The following is a 21,705-nucleotide window of genomic DNA, read 5'->3' as shown; positions in this document are numbered from 1 at the left end:
ACCCCCATTCCCAGCGGAGTTTGTTTTCCAACTGGCATTCCCAGGAGGAAGAAGGAAGGAAGTCAGAGGAGGAGTGGTGATGGCCCCCTATGACCTCAGCCAGGCCTCTTTCTGCCTCCCCCAACCCCCGCAGATACTGTTTTCTGTGTGGGGCACACCTAGGGGAGGGTATCCATGATTTTGGGGGTACAGCCTTTCCAAGTGTATATTATTTCCCAATAATATTAGGCTTCTTCCAAGTATGCCATATGGAAGGGATATAGAGCCCTGCCCATCCTGTTGCTGGGGTCAAGGTGGGGGGTGATGAGAATAGCATGGCCTTCCCCCACAAGCGCCCCCCACAAGTGCCTCCCATACCCTCAGTATGTACATTGACTCATAAGTTGAGTATAAAGCCCGTCCTATGAGGTGGGGAAGGTGCATCACCACAGGAGTGTCCAAGGGGGGCCAGGGAAAAGTCCACAGCTGGCCAGGAAGGCAGAGGCTGGGCAGGCCCCTCTGAGGGGCCAGGGACGGAAGTGAAGTCTCCAGCAAAGCTCCTCACACACCTGACAGGGCAGAAGGTGCCAGTCATCTGGGGAGCTAGATCCCAACTTCCCAGGGTTGGTGTCCTAGATCAGTCCATGTTTGCTCACCTACATGGTGCTGATAAGCTAAGAGTTCAGGAGCCATCCATCGGAGTCTCAAGTTTCAGCCCTCACTCTTCAGATGACTTGTCAGATCCCTACTTCCCCTCTGCAACAATGGAATCTCCATGAGAGGAGATGGAGGGCTCCCTCTCCTGAACCCTGGATGGGTGAGTTGGTTTGTTCAGAGCACCAGGCCATACTTGCCAGAAAGGCAGAAGGACATAGTGTGTAACAGGGAGGCAGCCCTGGGGTGCCAGCTGTCTGAGAAGGAGTCACAGACTCTTAAACCCAAGCCCTCTGCTGCGGACAGGTGCACAGGGCCGCACCAAGAGTCTTCTCCGAGCCAGCTCTGAGTCTGAACAAGCAAAGCCATCCCCATCCATCATCAGACACCAAGAGCCCACGGTGAGCCCTCGTGAGCTAGGGCCTCCTGCATGCCAGATACCAGGGACCCTGAGAACAAGAAGACATCTATCTGCCTCTGTGTTTTATAGAGCAGAGAATCTCCGGTGCTGCAGATGAGCCAGGAGCCAGAGCAGAACATGCCCTGGGGTGGCTGGGTGGCTTGGATGGCAAAGTTATTTTGTGGGAGTCGGGACAGAAAAGGCTTCACAGAGTTGGGGTCACTGAGTCTGGGGCTTCAGGGGAAGGATTTTCCTAGATGGAGATGTCACACATTCTATGCTCTGAGTAGAGCAGAAGTGCAGGACTGTTGGGAATGCACCTGTTGTGGCATAGCTGGAGGGTTGGCTGAAGTAGCCTGACCAGGTGCTGCAGGGACTAGGATGGGGGCCTGAAGGCACTGCCCGAGTGCTCCAAAACATCCTAGGCCAGGGGCTGGGACCAGCATCTGGGGGCTAATCACCCAGATTCATCAAAGACCAGGGAAACTAGAGCCTTGCAATCATTAGGAATTCCTTCCTTCCATCTTTCCTTGCTCTCTCTCTCTTTCTCTTTTTTTGTAATATTTTCTTTATTTACAAGATACAGATAGAGAAAAAGAGAGAGAGAGAGAGGCATACATAAGCTGGCATTCTGGGTATCTGTATGTGGTTTCCCAAACTCTGCTGGCCTGGATTGCTTGCCTCATGAGTAGAAAGTACACCATGGATGTACTTAATGCTACTGAATTGTACACTTAAAAATTGTGAATTTTATGTTTCATATGTATATTGTCACCATTTTATTTTATTTTATTTTTAAGATTTTATTTATTTACTCATGAAAGACAGAGAGAGAGAGAGCACACCAAAGACGCAGAGAGAGAAGCAGGCTCCATGCAGGGAGCCCAATGCAGGACTCGATCCCAGGACTGTGGGATCACACCCCAAGCCGAAGGCCAATGCGCTCAACTGCTGTGCCACCCAGGCATCCCTATCACCATTTCTTAAAGAGCATGTGCACAGGGTGCAAGGATAGACATGGAAGCCCAGACTCAACAACTTGCCCCCTTCGTGAAATCCTCCCACTACCAGAGGGACAGTCAGCGCCTGTGCTGTGCAGCGTGATGGGGAACCTGCCTTTGAGAGCCTCCCATAGCCTGGACCCTCAGCAATCCCCAGTGACCAAATTCCCCCTCTGTGCCAATATGCATCATAATGCCTGTTAATGATATCTGTGCTGTCTATCCTATACATACATGTCTTGACACGGAAATACCACAGCAAATGAAATAGACAAAAGCCCTGTTCTTGGCGAGGCAGACATCAACCAAAATAAGAATAAGACTGTGGTCAGGCAGGAAGGAGACAGGGTTTGGGGAAGACGTGGTTTTCAGTCAGGTGGTTGAGGACAGCAGATACTGTTACAAAGGTACCGAGAGACCCAGCCTTTCATCACTGGGGATTATGTCAGGGCCATGCACGTTCCATCCACACAGCCTCTCCCTGAGCCGGGGCCTCCTATTGTTGGGGTGGGGGGATGCCTTCCTGGATTGCCTGGGTGGCTGGGAATGGGAGCGCTCAGAGATGAATGAGACACAGCCCATGTTGCAGGTAAAGGAGCAAGGGGAGAAACCCATGGTACCTCTTAATCCATCTTGGAGCAGATCCAAAGGGTCTCTTGTACCAGTAACATAAAGTGGATGACGATTATTTCTAACAAACATTTAAGGAAGATTTTAGACTATAAAAGTTACGAACGTGCAAAACACGTGAGCAAATCCTTGTACAGATGCCCCAGGATTTGCTATACCTCTGTCACCATCAAGAAAATGTAGCCTTGAGATGCCAGAGTGGCTCAGCAGTTGGGCATCTGCCTTCAGCTCAGGGTGGGATCCTGCAGTGCCTGAATCGAGTTCCGCATCAGGCACCCTAGGGGGCGGGGGGCCTGCTTCTCCCTCTGCCTGTGTCTCCGCCTCTCTCTGTCTCCCACGAATAAATAAATAAAAATCCAAAAAAAAAGAAAAAAAAAGTGTAGCCTTGTGACCTGGGCCCTCCTTGCTCTGTTGTAGTCTACCTTGGGACCTTGTATCTTTTTTCTTCACCTGGCACACTATACAAGCCTCTAAGTATACAATTTTAAAAAAAATTAAGTATACAATTCAATCACTTTTAGTAAATTTACAGTTGTATAACCCTCACCAACAATCCATTTTTTTTTTTTTTAAGAATTTATTTACTGGGGATCCCTGGGTGGCTCAGCGGTTTGGCGCCTGCCTTTGGCCAAAGGCGTGATCCTGGAGTCCCATGATCAATTCCCACATCAGGCTCCCTGCATGGAGCCTGCTTCTCCCTCTGCCTGTGTCCCCACCCCCCCAAATGAATAAATAAAATATTTTTTTAAAAAATAATTTATTTACTTATTCATGAGAGACACAGAGAGAGAGGCAGAGACACAGGCAGAGGGAGAAGCAGGCTTCATGCAGGGAGCCTCGTGGGACTTGATCCTGGAACTCCAGGATCATGCCCTGGGCCAAAGGCAGATGCTTAACTGCTGAACCACCCAGGTGTCCCCAACAATCCAATTTTAGAATAATTCCATCCCCTCCTTCGTTCCCATTTATAATTGTCTGCTGCTCTTACCCCCAGACCCAGGCTGATCTGCTTTCGTGTCTATTTTTGCCCTTTCTGCATATTTCATATAAACGGAATCATTCTATATTATGCCGTCTTTTGTGACAGGCTTCTTCCACTTAGTACATTTGTGAGGATCACCCACATCATAGCAAGTGTTGGTTATGGCTGAATCATATTCCATCATCTGTATTCATTTACCACGTTCTGTTTATCCGTTCACCAGTTGATGGACATTTGGGTTTCCAGCTCCAGGCTATTACGGTTAATGCTGCTGTGAACATGTGCACACAAGTCTTTGTGTGAACGGATGTTTTCATTCTTCCCGTGTGGAGACCTGGGGGTGGAATTGCTGTGTTGGACAGCCAAGTTTAGCTCTGTGAGGAACTGCCCTACTTTTCCAGATTGGCTGCAGTATTTTATATCCCCAGCGGCAGTGTCTGATGGCTCCTGTTTCTCCACGGCCTCACCGACACTTGTTACCATCTGTCTTTTTGATCACAGATGTCTTAGATAGTGTTCCTTTATCCATTTAAGTGATGCTGGAGCCTAGTAGGGATCAGAGAAGGGCAGCAAAGAATTAAAGATGTGGACGCTTGAGCTCAAGAGAACAGATTGCAGCAATAAGAGCAAAAAAGGGAAACCAGATTTCCCTCCTGGGGAGATTTCTCCAGGCTTCTCTCAGAAGACCCATTCCAGGGAGTAGGTTACTGTGCACATATGTGATGCTCAGCGAGGAGCCCTGGGGAAGCCCTGCTGAACCATCTGGGCAGTGACAGTGGGCACAGAGGGAACAAGCATCGCCTTCTCTGGACAATTTAGTCTTGGGCTGAGGGCAGCACCCAGACCTCAGCAAAGCCACCCGGGCACATGGGGGCAATCATCCACCAGCCCCGATGCCCACCATTGTTCCCCCACCTCACCCAACCCTGGAGAGACAAGCTGGAAACCAGCCCTTCCTCCTGAGAACACTGGATATATATAAGTTGACCCCTTGCCCCCACAGTCCCCAGTCCCTATCTCCCATCCCCCAGCAACAGGCACATTCCTGGAGGAGACCTTGAGACCCTGCAGGGGCCCCCATGGGCGTCTGGAGCCCCATTTCCTGGTCCACTCCAGCTCAGTCATCTATTTTTCCAAATCCCAGTCCTGGCTTGTTTACTTCTCTGGTCCTTTAAATAGCCACATGAAAGCGCGTGCCAGCCTTGAATGTCGTTTGGGGCCGGACTGCACCGAGCCGCGGGCCTCATCATCATGTTATTCTTCATGCAGCTTCCGCTCTGCTCGGCACACTCTGTTCTTTGGAGCCGAGCCAGCCCTGGGGCCGGCCTTTCCCACTGGAGCTGCCTGGAGTCCAGGGGGCTGCCTAAGGAGCCACCTGGTGGCCTTGTGGCCCAGGTCTGCACTCTGGAGGCCAGCTTTTGCCACAGCCTCTGGGGCCAGGTGGTGGTGGGACCAGACACTAGTGCTGGCGGCAGACAGTGGCACTGCACTGCCTCCACTGGGCTGGCGATGCTGGGTGGGGGGAGGGGACGGCGCACAGTGTTCTCTGCTCTGAGTCCAGTCAAGACACTGGTGTCACTGGCTAGAGTGGTACAGGCTTGAGGGGGTGTCCCTAGAGCATGTCCAGCCATGAGGCCGCCTGCCCAGGCAGACACATGTTACTCAGTGTTTCCAAATGCGCCCACAGGAAACCAGCCACTTGAGAAGGAAGCTTGGCTTTTCTAGGCTTTAAAGAAAACTGACTCGTCGGAGTTCCGTAACCAATAGGAGTTCCCGTAACCAATAGGCGGCTGGTGGGGGATGGGGCTGTATTTTCCAAACATACACAAAAAAGGAGAATCCAGGGGTGATCGGAAACTTTGACCTTGGCGAGCCAGGCTGCAGGGGTGGGGCTTCCCGAGAAGTGTGGTCAAAAGGCAGTGGAGGCCCAGAGCTTGTCACACTCCTGTCCCAACACACGCCTCTAGCCACATCGGTCTCTCGGAGCAGCAGGGCCCGGGATGCGAGAGATGCCGTCTGCCCCCACCGCCATGCAGGGCCTCCTACGGTACTTCCACCCCAGCCGGGTGGCCCCGAGCCGACTGGCCTCTGCCGAAAAGCACTGGTGTGCTCCAGGCACCGCCCTGTGGACCCACATCCGAAACCTCGTATGCAAGGGCAAGGTGGGCAGTTGGGTGTGCCACAGGTTTCCCGGGTGGGCCCCATCAGGGCGGGGTCCCTGCTGCTGGGATGTGCTGTTGTGTCGCTCTGCCTGTCCACTGCGTTGAGGAGAGGGGCCGGGTGATGACTACTCCTGGGAGGGAGAGGGAAGGGGTTTCCTGCTCAAGCTGCTTCTGTGTCTCCATCTAAAGGAAACTCCCTGGCGGCGCAAAACTCTCCCTTTCCGTAGGTGCAAGAGGAACGGTGTCTGTCCCCTTCCTTCCTAGACAGCCAGAGCACCCCCCATCTCTTCCCGCCACACTGGTCTGGTTGAGAGAATGAGGCAGCAGCACCCCCCTCCTGCCTCCCCTGGAAGAAGCTCTTCCCCCAGCTGGATGGCAGGGGTTCACTCTGGTGGGAAAACACCAGTTGGGAGGTTTCCTTTTCTGAGTGGTTTGTGACTGACTGGTCCCCATTCATAGGTCCTGCCCCTGAGCGCGGGATCCCCATGGCCCAGGAGTATAGCTCCTGAGAACCTCCTGGAACAGATGAATGAAAACCTGTGACCCCTACCCCCCATAGCCCCAGGAGGGAGACACTCTGCCTCCCTTTGTTTTTCTGAATCATTCTGTCTGTACATTTCTCATCCTTGGGGATGTTAACCAGTAGGCCCTTGAAGGGGAAGTGAGTGCCTGCGCTGAGCCTCTGTGCCAGAATGTGCAGGGAGAGAAGCTCAGGTTGCACACACCTGGCAGTTGGTGGCCGCTGGATCTTCTTTCCTCTCCTGCACGAGGCCCACGTGGCTGTCACCTCCTGGGTCTCTTGCAGTGGATAGATATCCCTCTGGGCCTGGAGCTGTGCTCATTCCCACTGTGTGTGTGCATGCATGCATGCATCTGCATGCACAAGTTTGTGTGTGCAGAAATGACGAGGTGCAGACCCTGCTTTCAAATAGTTTGCCTGGTTGCACATATGAACCATCGCCTGAAGCAAGTGATGAAATCACAAAGCTTTGCATGAGGAGTGCTAGGTTATATGGTGTCAGACAGCAGTTCCCTCAACTGGCTTTATATCAGAATCACTTTGGGAGGTTTCTAGTTAAGTGAACCCCATGTCCCTCCCTGAGCTGCTGGTGCGACTCTGTGACTAGGACTCCAGGAGCTGTTTTTAAACAAGATCCTCCCAGTGCTTATTTGTCCAGCCCAGCCCACTGGCGTGGAATGTGTGCTCCCCGCAACAGGGGAGAGGGAGCCCTCATAGATGGGGGGCACTTGGCCTGACCACTAAGGTCGGGTCTCTGTCGGGTGAGATTAAGCAGCATTGGTCCCATCGGCTGGCACACAGACAGTGCTCTGTGAGGTGAAGCCAGAGGGGCTACAGAGGGCCCTCCAGCCCCCCTCACTGGCTGTGTGATTTGGAGCTGTGCTCTGGGTCCTTCTGGGCTGGCCTCTGGGCCACAGGACTGGCGTGGACTGGAAACCCCTCCTGCATGGGCTCCTACAGCTAAACCACATAGCACACACAGGGAGAAAACTGTCCCAGACTCTTCTTTGGCATACCCTCTGAAATTTACTATTGAAATTGGGTTTCCCAAACTATTTAAGATGGTTGGTGGAGGGTGAGCAAGATGGCTGCCAGCAAATGGGCACCTGGGTGGCTCAGTCGGTTAAGCATCTGCCTTTGACTCAGGCAATAGAGTCCTGGGATAGAGCCCTGCATCCGCTCCCTGCTCAGCGGGGAGTCTGCTTCTCCCTCTTCCTCTGCCCCTCCCCCCACCCATTTTCTCTCTCTCTCTCTCTCTCTCAATAAATAAAATTCTTAAAAAAAAAAAAAAAGATACCTGCCAACGTAGACTTGAGCTCCCAGCTGGAGGGACAGAGAGAGGAATGGGGCGCTGAGCCGTGAGCCTGGAACCTGTGAACCGTGAGCTCCCAGGTCTGGGAGCAGGAGGCCTTTCAGTTTCCAGGGGTTTTCTGGCAAGTTCTCTTTGGAGAACCTCTAGATAGAGGTGCCAGCAGAGGTCCAACTCTAATTCTGACATAGGTGTGGAGCAGTGATAGGCTTAGGCTGCTGCCCAGCAAGGTCTCTGCACAGACCCCAGGGCACCTGATAATCACGACTGTTTGCTTTCAGCTGGACCCCCAGGCCCTGCAGGACAGAGACTGGCAGCGGACTGTCATCGCCATGAATGGGGTATGTTGGCACCTACTTTCCCACTAGGTTAGGGTGGCCCCGATTCCCCCAAAAGCGGTCAGAAGGAGGCTGAGCCTGAACTAGTGCCTGAGGTGGGACATGGCTGAAGGAGGGAGAGACGCTGCAAAGCAGAGTCACTACAAGCAGGCAAGAATCCATTTGGGGGCTGGAGTACGGTCACCAGCCAGGTGCTGGAAGTCCCTCCTGTAACAAGACAGGTAGAACCTCGACCCTGGGGTCTGCCTATAGAAAGACCCCTCATTAGTTTTCAGTGTCAAGAAGGATTTAAACCATAAATAAATAAATAAATACATACATACATACATACATACATACATACAAACTATTACATACCAGAAAAGGTGTGTAACATGAACAACACATTCTCATTTGCTAGATGATTCATGGATTTTTGTTAGGATATTTTCTATACTTTTCCTTTTGCGTTGCTGACTATTAAGAAAGAGAAGCAGTGGGGGTTAGGGTCAGGAGCAGTGTCCTACAAGACCCAATCCTTGAATCACCCTGACCATTCCTGGTTCTTGCTGAGCTCAGCCAGGGACCTGCCCTGCCCTGGGATCTTAGCCCACTTGTTCAGGGAGGGGGAATGATTTGCCAAGCCCCCAGGGCCTCTGGGAACTCGCACTGTGAGTCCCAGGAAGGTGAGAGGGCTGTGCCCTGCCTCCCTTTGCAGATCGAAGTGAAGCTCTCAGTCAAGTTCACCAGCAGGGAGTTCAGCTTGAAGAGAATGCCTTCCCGAAAACAGACAGGCGTCTTCGGAGTCAAGATTGCCGTGGTCACCAAGTGAGTGGAGAGGGGCCAGGACTCATGCATCTCATTCCTGGGCACAGTGGGCACCCCCTCCCCCAGGTGTTTCTGAAGGAAAGAACAGGTGAGGGTCTCCCCTCTCTGTACGTGGTCCTCTGTGCACAGGGCCGCCCCCGCGGGCTCACTGAGAAACCTGTCCCTGTCCCCTTAGGAGTGTCCTTGCCCCCTTCCCATGCTGGCGGGCTGCTAGCTCCCAAACAGCTGCTGGAACTGGGTGAGGTCTGGGTTTTCTTCCTTCAGAATTTGCCCCAGTCGGGCTTCCTGTGGAATGAAGGCAACTCCAGCCCCTCAGTCACAGGTCAGTTGCCAGGAGAAGTCTGTATGTTGATTTGAGAGCAGTTCTCAGGGACACAGGCAGCCTCCTCCCAGAATCCATTCACTTCCTCTGTTTGGAATCTGGCCGGGCCCCTGACCTCACCGGTCATCCAGCTGGAGCCCACGTCAGATGTTCCCCGGACACCTAATTGTGTCCGAACACCACTCTTCACCCCCAGCTGCACCCCAGCTGTCCCCACAGCTCTCTGGATGGGTCTGGGCTTAGGCAGAGAAGATTGTGTCAGCAGTTACCCCAAATAAGTGCTGCTGATGGGGGGGTGGCTTGGGAGAGCGCTTTTCTGGGCTTATGAACCCAACTGCTAAACTAGGCTAACCCTCCAAATAGCATGTCTCCTATTTTTGAAGTCTTCCTACTCCGGGGTCCTATGTGGAGTACTGGAATTGTGCATTAAGACGTGAGCAAAAATTTAGAAGCACAGGATTCTGAGTGCTGTGGTTGGGCAGCCCTGTGGAGTCTCCATCCAGCAGATGTTGGGGGAATGCCACCACGTGCAGGGCTCACCTCTTGCTGAGGCCTGGAGAGGTCAGGATTCGCCTCTCATACAGCAAGTGGAGGGAAGGGCCAAGACTATGTCCGGGACTCTGTGTAGCCACCTGTCAGCCCAACGCCTGAGATCCTTTCTGACTTCCTATGGCTGCTGATTCCGCTTAGAACAGCCTCCTAACCTTCTCCCAAATTATGCATATTTCACAGGGCATCCATCTACCTTAGGCCCTAATGATGGTGGGGGGCAGGAGGCATCTGGGTGCCTCAGTCAGTTAGGCATCTGACTTTGGCTCAGGTCACAATCTAGGGTCCTGGTATTGAGCTCTGCATCAGACTCCCCATTCAGCAGGGAGTCTGCTCGTCCCTCTCCCTCTGCCCTCCCCCTGCTTATGCCCCCTCACCTCACTGTCTCTCAAAGAAATAAATAAAATTTTTAAAAAGGAAAAAAAAAAAGGCTAATAAGATCTAAGCAATGGTAATCATGAACTCTCCCAGCAGAGGGAAAGCACACAGAAGGGACTGTGTGAGCCCGAACCTGGGGGCCTTCATCACCCCCATCCCCAGGTATCCAGGTGTACAGACAGGTGATGGGTGCAGCCCTGCTGTGGCCTGAGCCAGGGCTGCCAGGCACTGAAGGTACTTGCCCTCCCCTGCAGGAGGGAGAGATCCAAGGTGCCCTACATCGTGCGCCAGTGCGTGGAGGAGATTGAGCGCCGAGGCATGGAGGAAGTGGGCATCTACCGCGTGTCTGGAGTGGCCACGGACATCCAGGCTCTGAAGGCAGCCTTTGACGTCAGTGAGTGTTGGCCTGGGCAACACGGGGTTGGGGGTGTGGGCATGGTGACCATGTGCCTTCCGTGGCTTGTGCTGGGTATATGAGGCTCTGTACCTTTTCTTCACTTGTTTTATTTTTCAAATGAAAGTAAGAGGGAGTGGTGGGAGGAGGTTCTGCAGAAGCCCGTTCTATCTGAATCATGCATGCATGGCTCTCGTAGAGTTGGGCCGGGGGCTTCTGCAGAGCTGCCCCATCTCACACTGGGGTTTGGCCTGCTTTCACTGGGTGGAAAAGAGGTGCTGACCAAAGCCCAGGAGTCAGTGTAGTCTGACTGCGAAGAACTTCCTCAGACCCCAGATGAAGACACTGATACCCCAGAGGCTTCTCAGAGTGGAAGATGGCGGAGCCAGGCCTCTGTGCCTGCATACTCTACCCGCCCTGGCCTGTGACACGGAGGGCCAGTGGCCACCTGAGGCCAGAGGGGAGTCACTGGTTTAAATCTCTAGAATTGAACCAGTAATCCCAGTATCTTAATGTGATCAGAAGATGCCTTCAGCCAGGTGGTTCCTACAGAGCATAGCCGCCCAATCCCTGCCGAGGCAGTGTCCGTCCACTGCTAGCCTCACAGCCCCTCGTGGTGGCTCTGCCGCCAGGCCAACCCTTGCCCAGCAAGGGAGAGATGGGCAGAACGCCTCCCCTGTCAGGACCCCTGGTGTGCTTTGAAGATGATCAGCTGCTCAAAGGAGGGACCCTGAAAGCCATCAGCCTGCTGTGGGCTCACTTGGCTGAGGCCCGGAGAGTGGAACCCTGTGTGGGATCCGCAAGTAGGCCGTGATCCATCTCTGCACTCCTTGCAGATAACAAGGACGTGTCGGTGATGATGAGCGAGATGGACGTGAACGCCATTGCCGGCACGCTGAAGCTGTACTTCCGCGAGCTACCAGAGCCTCTCTTCACCGACGAGTTCTACCCCAACTTCGCCGAGGGCATCGGTGAGCAGGGGAAATCCCCTCCCTGCCTGTCCCTGGTGCCCCAAGGTGGGCGAGGCGTGCCCTCTCCACCACGGTCCATGTTTCAGTCCAAACTGCAGGTGGTGGGGGCCCCTGAGAACCTAGCTGTCATAGAAGGACAGGGGCCTCCCATTGTGCCCCCCACCCCAAGTATCCCGGGGGGCACAGCAGCTGTACCATCATAGACGCACCAAGGTGTGGGCCCTACAGTCTCCTTCCTCCTCACTGGAGTGCCCGCCCTGCTCCTCTCACCACGGGTCCTGGTCCCATCAAGTGGGGCTGCAAGCCCAACCTGACTCTCCGTCAACAAGGAGGTGGTGTCCAAAGTGGGAGCGCTGGGGTACAGGGCACCTGCGGCTCCCACACACGGCTTCCAGGGCCATTTAGCGGAGGACCTGGTCCCCCCCACACCTCCAGGGTATACAGGGTGATGAGGGAGCTGCCAAGGCCCTGAAAACCTCTTCCTACATTCCATGCTTGGCTTCCTGCGCCTTGGGCTCTTCTGAGCCGGAGGTGGGAATGGCCAAGCCAGCTGGGAGGGCAGCTCTGCCCAGCCCCTCCTGTCCCTGGTCCCTGGGATGCCATTCCGCCCTTGGAGATAACAGAAAAGGCACCCATCACGGGGTCCTCCCCGGGGGCCAGTGCCGTGTGGGTCAGGGTGATGACAGGCCTGGGCTGTCCTGTGCCCTCTGATGGGCCCTAGGAAGGACTTCCAGCTTGGCTGTGACCCTGACACTAGCACCTCTCCCACCCCATCCCCCATAGCTCTGTCAGACCCTGTCGCGAAGGAGAGCTGCATGCTTAATTTACTGCTGTCACTCCCAGAGGCCAACCTGCTGACCTTCCTCTTCCTTCTGGACCACCTGAAAAGGTAACCCCAACTCCTCCTCAGGGGCCCCGGGTTCCGGGACCCCAGGTAGCAAGGCGCACCAGCTCCTGCCACACTCCGAGGCTGCCAGGACCCTCTCCCCACTCCTGTCTGTAGTTGCTCCTCTGCTGAGCAAGATGCTTCAGCTCCGGCCAGTGGCTGGGCTTTCTCTCCCCAGCAAGTGGCCTCAGGTGCTGTTTGTCCTAGGCCCGGGAGAACCAGGGTGGGGTCTGCTTTCAGCACCGCCAGGGGCAGGATGTCTATGTTGGAGAGCCAGCCCCAGGCAGAAAGGGGGGCACTCCCTATGATCCCTGAGCACTCACTCCCGCCCTGAAGGCCATGTTGCAATGGTACCCCTTGCTTTGGCCCTGTGCAGGGTGGCAGAAAAGGAGACAGTGAACAAGATGTCCCTGCACAACCTTGCCACAGTCTTCGGCCCCACACTGCTCCGGCCGTCAGAGAAGGAGAGCAAGCTCCCTGCCAACCCCGGCCAGCCCATATCCATGACCGACAGCTGGTCCCTGGAAGTCATGTCCCAGGTATGAGGAGACAGGCTCCAGCTCGAGCCACCTGACGTCACAGAAGTGGCCTTCACCTGGCCCACGGGGGTCCTACCAGTCATTACCACCCAAGCTGTATGGGGGCGAGGCCCGAGGTGCAGAAAGAAGGACTGACCAGAGGCCATGTGGCTGGGAGGGATGGGAGGACCCAGTCCACTGCCCATCCTTCTGTTCCTTACCCGGGCTTCTCAAGGCTGGCATGGTGTTCCCTCAGGGACACTCAGATCTCTTGCCAGGAGGGGCTTGTTGTCACCAGCACACTCTGGGGCTATGAGCACCCCTCTGAGCCGCTTTCCTCTTTCCTCCTCCCTGCTGTGCCCTGGCAGGTCCAGGTGCTGCTGTATTTCCTGCAGCTGGAGGCCATCCCTGCCCCAGACAGCAAGAGACAGAGCATCCTATTCTCCACTGAAGTCTAAAGGCCCAGTTTGGTCTCCAAGAGGCCCGCAGAGGGCCTGGAAACCTCCTGGCAACACGGGCTATCCACAGAGCGGGAACCGAATCTTCTTGAGGAGTAATTGGGCCACCTCGCCCCCAAGGGCTGGACCACCTGCCTAGAGACAACTACCCTACCTGGAAGGCTGAGTGGCCTTAGGGCCTGTGGGTCTGTGAGCTCCCGCCGGGCCTCAGACTCCGGTTTTCCATGCGGCCACAAGAGGGCGCCCCAAGCCAGCAGGCCTCGGCGCGCGGGCCTGGCCGTGGGACCAGGCGAAGGGAGTGGTTTCTGCGAACTTAATTTATCAGAGTTTTAAAGATTTCTACTGGATCACTCATCAAGATGCACCCTCTCCGGGGAGAAGGGAACGTGACCAGAGTCCCTCACTATCGTGTCTTGAATAAACACCGATGCTGCTTCGTACCGTGGGGGCCACAGCCCTGTCCCTGTATGGGTGGGGGCTTTTCAGTTTCCCTGACTTAGAAATTTGACTCTGTTTGTGTAACAGAGTTCGAAAAGCTAAGTCAACACTGTGTAGTGTTTGACCCCTTTCACCTCCTTTCTTCTCTTTCTTTCCAGAAGGAGCTCTGTCCAGAAATGGGTCTTCCTGTTCTGTCCTGTTGCTTTGTCTTGCCGTTCATGTGCCCCTTGGAAGGCAGCTCCCCATGGAGCCGTGTAACGTCTGTCTGTCTGTCTTTCTGTCCAGGATCGACACCAGGGGGAGGGAGGCTCAGGCTGCGCACTTTATGGCTTCTCCAGGGATAGTGACCCTGTCCACTGCCTGCTGGGCACAAGCTCTCCTCTTCGGCTTAAAAAGGCCTCAATCTCTCTGGCTTCCTCCAGCCCATCGCCCCCTCTGCCCACACCCTCCCTTCCCCTGATCGTCCCCCCCACACAGATCACTTCATGCTCTCGCTCTCTGCTGAACAAGCTCAGTAACTTTTGTAAAAGTCTCCTCTTAGCAGCAACAGCTTGCTGACAGCTTGTTTTAAACTTTGATCCGAATAGCCTTTTGATACTTGAATATTTTTAAGTTTTCTACATAGTTTCTAATTTTTTTCCTAACAGATTCAGATACCTAATACGATATCAGAATGTACGCCGTGGACAATCTGTGTCCCAGCGACATTTTGTCTCCCTCCACAGGCCGGCTCTGTTTTTGTCAGGGGTGGGTTCTAAAGTCTCCTGAGCATGTGGGAGGGTTAGGAGCAGGGGGCCGCTGTTCTCCTGGCCAGCCTCCTGTCCCAAAGCAGGTGGAAGGACACACACCCACTGCCCACCCTCCCCCTTCTCCAAACACCAGTACGGAAGGGAAGCCCAGACATTCCTGGTAACCCTCCTGACCATCCGGCTTAGAGAAAGGAGAACGAGGGAGGCCACTAAGTATTTGGAAGAAACAAATATATGAACAGTTGCTCTTTTTTTTTTTTTTTTTGAGAGAGAGAGAGAGGGGGGTGGATAGGATGGGGAAAAAAGAAATTGTGAGAAGCCAAGTTTCCATGCTAGTCTTGAAAGAAGAGAGGATCTAGTGGACCGGAGGAGGGAAGTGATGGTGTGACTCAGGAAAAGGTGTTTGCTTGTCACATGATTACACCAGTAACCGGTGGCAATGTCCCATGGTCCTTCCCATGTCCTGGGTGGCAGGGGTGAGGGTGGGAGGGTTCGCCTCACAAGGCAGCTCCCACCTGAACTTGCAGCACATGCTGGGGGGGCATGTGCCCCCCAACCTCCTCTCTGCTCGTGGACCTACGGAAGCAGGGGGCTGGGGGATACAGCAGAAAACAGTCTCTTGAAGGTTTTATGTCCTCATATTTATTTCTTTGTACTTTTTTCTTGTTAGAAGAGCAGACCTACCACTTTCAAGTAGTGCTGCTCTCCTAGGGGGTTAGGGTAGGGAGCAGGGTCCTGTGCCCTCTTCACATTTCTGAATTCGTGGGGTTTCTCAGGCCTCTAGCTCCGGGCTGCCCCTGGCCTGGCTCCCCGTCCATCTGAGCAACCCTCCAGCCCCGCAAGGGGAACACATTTGGCTTAGAAAATCTAAACCCAGCCCTCATTTCTGTTCCCTTGGTGTCATGATTTGCATCTGTCGCATTGAAACTGGAAAGCAATATATCAATGTCTGTGCCAATTTTCGTTCCGTTCCCCATCTCCTCCCCCTTTTTACTTTTTATTTATATAGAATGTGTGCTGTTTAACGACAGAATGACCACTCTTTCCTCGTGTAGCTGTAAAAGCGCTCCTTCGCTGGGCCACAGTGGCGGCAATTGCTTTGGATCCTTGGCCGCCTGTGTCGTCCCATCTCACACTCGGGCCTGTGGGTTGGTGAAGCCAGCACAGGGCGCGTAAAGGCCTAGAGCCCAGACGTGACCTTCCACAAGGCTCGGCTGCTGGACTCTGCCGGAAGAAGTGATGCTTTCCTGCCCCGGCTGGCACCCCGAGTCTGGAGCAGCCGCTCTGCTGCCCTCAGCAGCGGGGGGCTCAGCTCCACTAGTCTCAGCAGCTGCATTTCTGCTTTGGGCTCAGCCATCCAGACACCACCGTGGGGGAAAAGGACTGCTGACACTTTCATTAAAGTTATCTGAGACTACTTGTGTAGGTGGTGATTGCTCCATTCAGAAGAAAAACCACGATCAGAGCCTCTGGGAGGGGGATGAGGGTGGGCAGCAGAGCCAAAAGAACCAGGTGACATAGTGGGCCTGGGTGTCCCAGAGGCCACCTCAGAGGGCAGTGCACACTGGCATGAAGCCAGGCCCTGTGGGGTTCACAGGCAGGCACAGCAGGTAATGTCGGGACAGGAAGCTGCAAGTCTCTGCTGCCCTCTGGCCTAGGGCAGTGGGGGTACTGGCCGTGTCAAGCCCAAGGGCAGGGAGGACTCCAGCCACACACAGCCCGGCCCTGTACCAGTCCATTGGCCTCCGTGGTTTCCGCTGGCACTGGGGTTTGGTGGTACACGGGTCACCCTTAGCTGCCACCAGCCTCGCCCTCAGAAAAAGCCTGTCCAGCTTACAGGGAAGTGGTGCCCAGGGTGGAGACAGGTGTGGGACCTGGGTGCAGCTTGGGAGGAGCTGGGACTAAGGCTCGCCCAGGAGACTGCAGGTGGCCAGTGAGGGTCCTCCTCAGGCCCCCGGGGAGGAGGGTCTCCTAGTCAGCTCCCGGGCGGATGGGTGGGGAGCAGTGTGATGTGTGGTCAACTGCCCAGACAGATTCTCCCTCCCACTGGCCCCCAACGCTGCTGCCTGTGGAGCATCACCGTGGCTGTTTCCCCAAGCAGAGCACGGAGCTGCCCTGGGGAGATGCAGGGCTGGATGGCAGCAGCCCTGAGCCCAGTGCAGCCTTTTGCTGGCCTCTGGTGACCTGGAGGAGGTCACACCAGGAGTGTAACAGGGTGCTCTAGGGATGAATCTCCACCCTCAGAGTCTCCAAAGGCCTTTCCCCCAGCACCTGTCCTGCAACACCCCCCCAGTGGGCTCCCCACAGCTTCTCCCACAGCACCACCTGTCACAGCATCCTCTCCCACAGGTGTGTAAGGTGTGTGTGTCTTGCCTATATAGGAAAAGCTTCGCATACACCTTGCCACCTGTCCACTCTGACATCTGCTGATGAGGAACAGGCTGCTGCTGGCCCTTCTCTGAGGATTTGACCCCTAAAAGGCTACTGTTAGTTCTCTCTAGTTCCACAGTCCTGGTCCTGTTTGAAAACCATAAAAAATAAAATACTAATAATGAAAAAAAAACTGTAACCCCTACTGTATCGCTCTTAACTAGGATTTGATTTTTCAGTCTTTTGAGTTGACCACACCCAAATTCCTAAGAACAGGCACCACGTCCGGCCAAGCCCAGGCCAGTGATCCCGAATCTGAGATCTTCCACCTCAAAGGGCCCTCAGAGGCCTCTTGGTCCAATCCCTTTACTTGATAGATGGGGAAACTGAGGCACGTGAAGCCCTACCCCGACCCCTGCACCCTGGTATCCCAGAGCTGGTTGATGAGCTGAGGCTAGGACCTCTGTGTCCTGCTGACACTCCCCCCTGCCCCCGAGCTCACTCCCTTTCTGCAGGACGGGACAGGACGAGACCTTGACCACCAGCCTTGGCCTAGATGTGTAAGTGCCCATGTGGGCACACGGGCTGAGGCTTTCAGGTGTCCCACACATGCACCCCCTGGGCAAATAAAAGGAGGGCAAGATTGAGTATAGAAATCTCAGAAAAACTTACATACCTGCCCCCCCAAAAGAATGCCTCAATTGCCTTAAAAGGAAGTCTTTCCATGGACTAATGACGGGCAGTCACAAATAACTCTGGAAAGATAAACAGGAAAAGTGAGGGGGTGACAAGCAGACCCAGCTCTTGAAGAGGCCCAAACGGCCTCCTGGAGCAGCTGCCACGGGTCAGCAAGCAGCATCAGGTCCAAAGGTCACCCCTGGATTTGGGGGGGGGGGTGTGTTGGAACTCGGTGTAACTGGGGTAGAGGAGGCCAGTGGGTCAGCTGCCAGCCAGAGCCCTGTGTCTGTCACCCCAGTACTTGCAGCCCAGAAAGGCCAGCCAGGACCATGGCAAGCAGGCACCCATGGATGGTTTCCAGGAAGACAGGGCTCCATCACCCCTCTCAGACATGTCCAGATTGGAAAGGAAACCAGCTGCACTGAGTGCCCTCGGCCACGCGTCCTGAGCAAGGCCTTCTTGGGGCCTCTCAAACCAGTTCCCGCTAGAACGGTGAGGCTCAGTCCAGGCACCGACTATTCCACTCCCCTTGGGTGGGGGGAACTGGTTAGCACCTGACCAGAAACTCTGCCTTAGGGTTTTCAGTCACTTTGCTGAAACCTGAGCCTGGCAGCCACAACTTATTTATGTGTAAGTTGGGATGGGATTCTAGACAAAGAGGGGGCCTTGGGAATGAGGCCTGACCAAGTCTGGAACCTAAACAAGTTTGGGTCCCCCGTAGCTGCTGACTGAGTAGCCACAGAAGTGGAGGTGCCAGGAGGGTGGCCACCCCGACCCAAGAACTCCCTGGGGGTGAAGGCTTGAGTGACCGCAAACACGTGGACCTCTCAAACCCGTGGCGTGACCCCAGGGGCCAGCAGGGGAAGTTCTAGACCTATCCAGAAAGAAGCAGACACTGCAGATGCTCACTTAAGTATGGCTGTATTTAAATGACGTGATGGGCTGGTGTGGACAGACCCCTCAGGATTTGCTGTCTTGGCTCTGACCTGTGGCTGCCTGGTGCCCCAGTCAACCCCTGCTCCCAGCTCCAGGGAAAATGTGCTAGAAGGAGAGAAAAAGAGGGAATGGCCGCTGTCTCTTCTATTTTTCTGAAGACAGTGTTTACAATGTTTACAATGTTGGGGAGGGGCGATCAGAAGTTATTTGGAACAAGCTAAGGCATCTGTGACCTTTGTTTGTGTTCCCCATTAGGTAAACACTCCTGGGCTGTTCCCAACTGGGGCCCTTTCACCTTGGTGATGGCCAGGAAGCAGCTCCCAGCGCTCCCAGGGGTGATGACTTCGGGCCCGGTCTCAGGCCTCTGAGTTCCGCCCCCCCCCCCCCCCCCCCCCCCCGCCCAGACCACCTCATGCCCTCCTGCTTCCTGCCGATGCTGGGCTGGGGTGCCAGCCTGCCGCAAATCCCTCTCCTGCCCAGCTGGTGCTACCCACACTCTCCCCACCCTCTTCATGGCTGACCTGAAGCTTTCCACTACACCATGGCTGCTATGAACTGAGTTGTGATCCCCCCAAAATCCATATGTTGGAAGCCCTAACCCCCAATGTGACTTTATTTTGAGACAGAAGCCTTTAGGGAGGTACTTAAGGTTAAATGGAGATCCTAATCTGATAGCACTGGTGTCCTTATGAGCAGAGGAAGAGACACAAGAGATGGATCTCTCACTCCCCACACACATGCTCACAGAGGAAAGGCCATATGAGGACACAGTAAACAGGTGGTCAGGAGGAGAAACCACAGAAGTCCCTTCCCCCCTGTGGTGTATTGTTACACAGCCTAAGCTGACTAATATAATGACCTTTGGCCTTAGCCCCTTTGGACTCCTGGATGTGGAACCAAGCCTGGAGCCCAAGTCCAGCCACACTGCTCCATGGGGGGTCCAGAGTGACCACCCAGAGGGAAGAGGTTGTCACCCCCCTTGTCTAGACCACATCAATAAACCTCACAGACAAACACATTTTGTGGCCTCCTCTCCTACTTACAGCCAATGCCAATCTCTTCTAATTCAGAGTTGCCCCGTGGCTCCAGTGGGTGACTTAGCCATAGGCACTGTCTGGGTATGGCCTGTATGGGGTCATCCCAGGCTGAGACCCACGTACTTGCTGGCTTCGCCGTGAAGGACCCCAGACAATGGTGATCTTTAGGGGCCCAGAGCCCCCAAGCAGCCTCTCCCTACCCATCAGCTACTGAGTCTCAAGTAGCCTCAAGGCCTCCCCCCACCCCAGAGTTCTCAGGTCCTAACTCAGGATTGAGTTGTGTGCCTCCTGGGCCAAGTGGGTGGGGGAGAAATTGTAGCACCTGAGAGGTTGGCCAAGGGTGACCCCAAAATGTGGCAGAGGCAGCAAATTGTGCTTACCCCTCAGGATCTGTCTACCTGGAACCTCATAATGCAAAACCCTTTGGTATAAGGGTCATTGCAGGTATCACTGAGCTAAGGATCTCAAAACGAGATCCTCAAAGAATAGGGTGTGCCCTAAAACCAATGCCAATGTCCTTGTAAGAGATGGAAGAGGAGACACTGACACTTAGAGGGGGAACCTCCATAGGAAGATGAAGGCCGAGTTTGGCATGATGCATCTGTGAGCTGAGGATTTTTGGCAGCCAGGAGCCAGGAAAGAGGCACGGAACAGACTGTCCCTCCAAGAATTCAGAAAGAACCACTCCTGCTGCGACCTGGATGTGAGATGTCAGCCTCCAGAACTGTGAGGGAACCCATTTTGGTTGTTGTAAGGCCCCCCAGTCGGTGGTCACGTGTTATGGCAGCCATACGAAACTAATAGAGTCCCCCTACTAGTAAGTCCAACAGGTGGCCAGATCCCGGCTTTGCCACTTCCTCTCCTGTTCCCACCTCCAGATGCATTCCCTCTCAGAGCAGACATGGATTGTCCCTCCTGTGTCCTGGGACCAGAGGTCCAAAGGCTGGGGTGGGGGCCTCGGAGACAGACACGGGGATCGTCTCCCAAACACCACACACAGCTCAGCCTGGTGGCTTTGGCCGCTGTCCTCTGGCCCCTCCCCTGCCACCAGCCCTGCCCACAAAAGACCCCAAGAAAGTGGAGAACACCCTCCCGGCCTGTCCCCTCAGGCACGTGGCCCATAGACCCCCTGTGCCTGACCTCTGCAAATGTGTCCCTCCTCTGCCAGAATCCTGTAGAGGCTGCTTTGGGGCAACACACTTGAGCAATGGGAACCGCAGTGAGGCAAAAGGCCCCTTGATTGACCAACGGGCCACTTACAACCAGGCACACAAGGGAAAATCCCATTTTCATTTCCATGCCTCCTCACTCCACCCTATAACTACAGTGTCCCCCCCCCCCCGTCCCCATCTCATGGCAGACAATCTCTCCCTTGCCATCCTGTTTGCTGCTCCCCTGCAATGTGTTTAATAAACTTCTATCTCCTTTGTCCTCCCTTGGCTGGATTCCTTCACCACACATACTGCTAGCTTCTACCCCATCGGGACACCCCACAAATCCCAACCAAACCTGCTGCCTCATAAACACAGTCAGCTGGTTTCTAGCTCCCAGAAAGCAGGAGATAAATAAGAAACAGCCCTTTCTCAACCCTTCCATCCCTCTCGTTACACTCCCTCCCCATCAAGCTACCAGGAAGGGACACCTGCCCTGGCAGTCTTGCCCCTTAATGCCCACACCCTTTATGTTCAGGTCAGCTGGCTCTGGCTGCAAACCCACAGCTGTTCCCTGCCCTGACCCCCTCTGACATGACTGACTACCTGTCCCTCCTGCTGGTCCCCTCCTCCCCTGGCTTCTGTGACAGGCGTGGCCTGCTGACCAGTTTGAAATTAATTCCCCAGGGCAGGTTTATGTTTTCTCAAGGGGCATGTCTTTCTTTCCTCTAGATCTTTCTAGAATTTCTCTGAACTGCCTTCAGGTTTTGCTTGGGGTTCAAAACAGGATAATGATGTACTGTTATGCCCCCCCCATCTCTCTTTTTTGAAGATTTTATTTACGGGGTGCCTGGGTGGCTCAGTTGGTTAAACATCTGCCCTTCGGCTCAGGTTATGATTCCAGGGTCTTGGGATCAAGCCCCATGTTGGGCTCCCTGCTCAGCGGGAAGTCAGCTTCTCCCTTTGCCCCTCTCTGCTGCTTGTGAGCTCTCTTTCTCAAATAAATAAATAAAATATTTTTTAAAAAAAATAAATAAATTTAAAATTAAATCTTCTTAAAATTTAATTTAAAATTTTTATTTAAAAAA

The 21,705-nt window shown here is 54.3% G+C and overlaps 1 protein-coding gene across 1 annotated transcript in view; it reads left to right on the top strand.

Moving 5' to 3' along the window:
• The window catches only part of BCR (BCR activator of RhoGEF and GTPase), a 124,271-nt gene extending 108,409 nt beyond the window's left edge, over positions 1–15,862 (top strand). Inside the window, exons 17-23 of the mRNA XM_055322060.1 lie at positions 7,919–7,978; positions 8,673–8,782; positions 10,286–10,425; positions 11,262–11,396; positions 12,180–12,285; positions 12,659–12,821; positions 13,169–15,862. Coding sequence (XP_055178035.1) covers positions 7,919–7,978; positions 8,673–8,782; positions 10,286–10,425; positions 11,262–11,396; positions 12,180–12,285; positions 12,659–12,821; positions 13,169–13,258 — 804 coding nt within the window. The 3' untranslated portion in view covers positions 13,259–15,862. The remainder of the gene's footprint in view (positions 1–7,918; positions 7,979–8,672; positions 8,783–10,285; positions 10,426–11,261; positions 11,397–12,179; positions 12,286–12,658; positions 12,822–13,168) is intronic.
• The last annotated feature ends 5,843 nt before the right edge of the window (positions 15,863–21,705 follow it).

Source organism: Nyctereutes procyonoides, unplaced genomic scaffold (assembly GCF_905146905.1).
Source record: "Nyctereutes procyonoides isolate TBG_1078 unplaced genomic scaffold, NYPRO_anot_genome, whole genome shotgun sequence".
Classification (NCBI taxonomy): Eukaryota; Metazoa; Chordata; class Mammalia; order Carnivora; family Canidae; genus Nyctereutes; species Nyctereutes procyonoides.
This window is presented reverse-complemented; position numbering and strand designations above follow the sequence as displayed.